Source organism: Cystoisospora suis (genome assembly GCF_002600585.1).
Source record: "Cystoisospora suis strain Wien I chromosome Unknown contig_2505, whole genome shotgun sequence".
In the NCBI taxonomy this organism is placed as follows: domain Eukaryota; phylum Apicomplexa; class Conoidasida; order Eucoccidiorida; family Sarcocystidae; genus Cystoisospora; species Cystoisospora suis.
In genome coordinates this window covers 2,637-7,173 of record NW_027155304.1, presented here as the reverse complement: position 1 = coordinate 7,173, position 4,537 = coordinate 2,637, and the positions used below count along the sequence as shown (strand labels likewise).

Below are 4,537 nucleotides of genomic sequence, written 5' to 3'. Positions count from 1 at the left end.
TCTTTAATCTATCTATCTATCAATCTATCTATCTTTAATCTGTCTATTTTTAATCTATCTATCTATCTATCCATCTATCTGCCTACACATACATCAGACGTGTAGAAACCTTACACACGTATTCATAGATATGTATTCATATATATATAGAGAGAGAGACGAGGTGTTGACGACCTTCATCCTTGTCCCTCTAAACATCTTCTTTAACACTTGTAGCCTCTTTTCCTGCCGTGTTTCCCTTCTTTCTTTCTTTCCTTGCCCCTCTGTCTCTGTGTCTCTCTCTCTCGTTTTTTCTTATCCCATCCATTCGAGATGTCTAGAATAGAGACGCTGCATGTCTTCTGGTCTCTATTCTTACCTTGATACAGAGGATATGACATTTCGCATCGACTAGCTGTCTAGCTAGATCAAGATAGTAGTCAAGAGTATAAGGCTTCCTTGTCGGGTCAGCTACGTTGCCAGTATAGCACATCGCCGCCTCCACAACTCCCCCCGCTGCCCCTACAGCCTTCATATCAGAGACAGGCGCAAACACACACATACATAAGACACAGAAAGCCATACAGATAGATAAATATATACATAGATAGATAAAGGAGGGATAAATGGAGAGATAGATAGATACATAGATAAAGGATGGACAAATGGAGAGATAGACACATAGATAAAGGAGGGATAAATGGAGCGATAGATAAATAGATAAAGGAGGGATAAATGGAGAGATTGAGTGAAGATAGATAGACAGACAGGCGTGGTATGAAAGTGTTATCTTTATTGAGACGGACTCAGTAGGAAGTGACGAAAAGAAGAGAGATACACGAGATCGAAGATAGCAGGTAAGATACTAATCTTGTTTCTCTTTCTGTCCTTTTTCTTTCATATCTTAGACAACCCGAAGAGGGAAAGAAGAAAAAGAGAGACAGAAGAGCGAGAGAGAAGTAGGATAGAGAGAAGAGAGAGAGATCTCCGCATCCTTTTCTGGCTGGGGAGTGTCTCACCTGAGCTTCCCTACCCCTCTCACGTCTACAAGAATAGCTAGCAACATGACAGTCGACTGGTCAGTCCATCCGAATCCGAACGTCAAAGCATATCTATCTCTAGATCATCCATACACATCTACAGTAGTAGACATAGATCTAGATGTCTGTAGAGAAGAATGGCTTGCTACAGACCAGGAGATTGCGAAGAAGAAGAAGAGTCTTTGCATCCATGTCTATCTCTATATAAGCCTCCATGCATGCATACGTACAGCTATCCTCTGTGTCTACAAGAGAGAGGTGACCGAGCAAAGTGGAAAAGAACAGAGAAAGAAAGTGGGAAGAAAAAGAAAAACCCAAGAGAGAGAAAGCTTACGTCAATTCCGATCTTAAGATTTTCGAGATAGTTGAGAGAGTCGAAGATTCTGAAGATGTCAACTCCATAATTCACGGCTTCGTCGCAGAATTTCTTAACGACGTTATCTGGATAGGCTGTATAACCCACGGTATTCGCGCCACGTATAAGCATCTGGAAAGGAATATTAGGGATAGCTTCTCTTAGCAACTCCAAGCGTCTCCAGGGGGATTCTCGCAGAAAGCGATAGGCCACGTCAAACGTCGCACCCCCCCTGCAGAAAAGAAAAAGGAGAAGGAGGAGAAGAAAAGGAGATGGGAAAGAGATTGACAGACAGAGAGGTGGGGGAGGATCATACACAGATACAGATACATCAGAAGTAGATAGATCGGTCGATACATATAGACAGATAGATAGATTAAAGATACATAGATAGATAGATTGAAGACATAGATAGATAGATAAAGGACAGAGAGGTAGATTAAGGTCGAGAGACAGACAGATAAACTAAAGATTGGTAGGTCGTTAGCCAGATAGATAGAGAGGTGGATGGATGGAGATATGTTGCTCCTTTTCTACATCTCATTGTTAAGGCATTGACTGGACGTCTTCTTCTTCCTTCCTGTGGCGACTCTCCTTAGCACCCGACGTCAAAACGTCAGCACATGTCTCTTCTTATCACTAATCTCTTCCAGCGATCATGAGTAGATAAAGAGAGAGAGAGAGAGAAAGCTACAATCCAACATATATACCTAGAGATATACGCTAAACCCTAAAGAAAGAAAGAAAGAGGGAGAAACAAGGAGTGAGTAAGAAAGAGTGAGAAAGAAAGAAAGAAAGAGGGTCATTACCAGGTTTCCATGGAGAAGAGTTGAGGTAGGAGATGAGCGTATGAAGGAGCGACTTTGATCATATCGTAAGTCCGCATGCGGGTGGCTAACAGAGACTGATGCCCGTCACGTAACGTCGTATCGCATATCAACAGACGCTTCTCCGATCTTATCACTTTAGCTAAACCTTCCGGGCCAAGCTCTTCAAGTAAAGTCTTGTATCCTCTACAAAGAAAGAAGAAAAGACAGAAAGATAGAAGGATTCAAAGGGACTGAGAGAGAAAGAGAAGAAGAAGAGGAAAACGAGAGATAAAGAAAAGAGAAAGAAAGAAAGTTACAAAAGGAAAAAAGAGCCAAGAAAGAGAAAGAGATGGAGGCTTAAGACAGAAAGAAAGAAAGGGGAGAAGAAGAAAGACCAGGGTGGAAACGAAGATAAATTTCAGGACATCGAGCAGATATACGTACATATATAGAGGGATACATAGATAGATGTACACATGTATATATATCTATGTATCTATCGAGTTGAATGGGTAGAGAGAAGCATAGGCTACATAAAAATTCGAGAAAGATTGAACATAGATAGGCTAAAGATAGGTTTACGACGTGGGGATAGACAGATAAAGAGATATCTCTATCTTGTCTAGGTGCACGAGAGAGAGCAGAGCAAGGAAAGTTGGTCTCTAGATTATGAGAATCCGTTCTTATCCAGAGAGAGAAAAACGACCTGCACGTAAGAAGAGACCCGCGAAGACGAGAGAAAGAAAGACAGACAGAAGAAGAGAGAGAAGAGAGGCGACCCAAAGACAGAGTGAAGAAGGAAAGATAGAAGACGAGACATCCAGAGAAAGAAGAGAAGGAGACGAAGAAGAAAGTCGGTCCGCTACCTTGAAGCTCCTCTAGAGGCAGCATTCATCATTCTAAGATCTAAATCATCGGGAGGACAAGCTAGACTTCCTGCGCCTGTAGGGACACCTGTCTCTTCAACAGAAGAAGGAAGAGGAGGCGGGATAGCCGGAGCTTTGTCAGGAATCACATCGGGATTGACCAACTGTGTCTGCGGGCCGTTCACGATAATCTCTGCTAGGAATTTACCTGAAAGAAGAAAAGCACACGAAGACACCAAGACAGCCAACACACACATCAACAGAGGGGGAAAGATGAACAGCCCACGACATAAGAATAGAAACAATCTACACAGAGCTACATAGACCTACATATGAGAATGCAAGACGGCAAGTCTATGTATGTACAGCAAACATACGGATGGATAAAGTGTGACAGTGCCTATCGCTGGGTGGAAACGATTCTTTCTATTATGTCGCACAATAGAGAATACAAATGGAAGACGCTCTCACATCTGAACTACTCAGTTCTCTCTATCTCTCTCTCTATATATAGGTATAGATATATATACATACACCTGCCTGTAAAGTAAACAGAGATCTATCTATATGTATGGACATGTATGTGTGTGTGTTGATACAGTTCAGCCGTCTATATGTAGAGAGAGATAGACTTCGATGAGAGAGAAGCTTGAATAGTCCTTTCACAGTCAGACCCCCGGAGAGAGACTGAAGGCTATATCACGAGGCTCCCCTTTACCTATTGGGAAGTCAATCAACGCAACTCTCTCCATACCCTTCACTCTACTTTTCTTCTCTGTTTTCTCCTTCCTGTAGTATCCTTCTGTATTCAAGAGCTCTATGGAATAGATCTATATCTATCTATCCAAAGAAATAATAGCTTAATCACGACTGCCTCTCTCATCTCTCTATTTGTCTGTTGTTGTTGTCGAGATCTTCCTTCTTCTTCTTCTTGTTCTCCCCCCCTCTCTTCTTCTCCCTCTCCCCTCCTCCTCCTCCCCCCCCCTGCAAAGAAGAAAGAGAAGAGAGAGACAGAAGTGAGTAGAAGCTTGTTGTGTCTTACATATATTCTGCGAAGACATATCAAGCGGGTCGTAGAAGAGCAGCTCGTTATGTTCGTCTATGAAGCGCGTCGTTGCAGTCCCTGAGAGAAACTTGGGGTGATGCAGAACGTTCAGAATGAAGGGAATGTTTGTAGTGACACCATGGATTTTTGTCTCTTTTAGAGCTCGAGATGCCCTCGCGATCGCTTCATGGAAGTCGTGCCCTTTCGCTATAAGCTTAACAAGGAGAGAGTCGTAGAATGGAGTTATGACAGCTCCTGATGATCCGATCGCGCCATCCAAACGAATCCCCGGGCCTGAGAGAAAGACAGAGAGAGAAAGAAAGAAAGAAAGAAAGAAGTTGTAAGAGAAAGGAGTGAGAGAAAACGAAGGGACGAAAAGCATGGGGTATTATAGGGGGATAGAAGAGAGTCTGGGCGGTAGGAGATAGAGACAGAGGGACTTA

At 42.8% G+C, this 4,537-nt stretch overlaps 1 protein-coding gene across 1 annotated transcript in view; it reads right to left on the bottom strand.

Moving 5' to 3' along the window:
• Positions 1 to 358: 358 nt before the first annotated feature.
• The window catches only part of CSUI_005195 (pyruvate carboxylase), a gene marked incomplete at its 3' end in the record, with an annotated part of 6,118 nt that continues 1,939 nt past the window's right edge, over positions 359 to 4,537 (bottom strand). Inside the window, exons 2-6 of the mRNA XM_068065373.1 lie at positions 4,092 to 4,388; positions 3,050 to 3,257; positions 2,184 to 2,387; positions 1,354 to 1,606; positions 359 to 508 (exon numbers count right to left, since the gene is read on the bottom strand). Coding sequence (XP_067922650.1) covers positions 359 to 508; positions 1,354 to 1,606; positions 2,184 to 2,387; positions 3,050 to 3,257; positions 4,092 to 4,388 — 1,112 coding nt within the window. The remainder of the gene's footprint in view (positions 509 to 1,353; positions 1,607 to 2,183; positions 2,388 to 3,049; positions 3,258 to 4,091; positions 4,389 to 4,537) is intronic.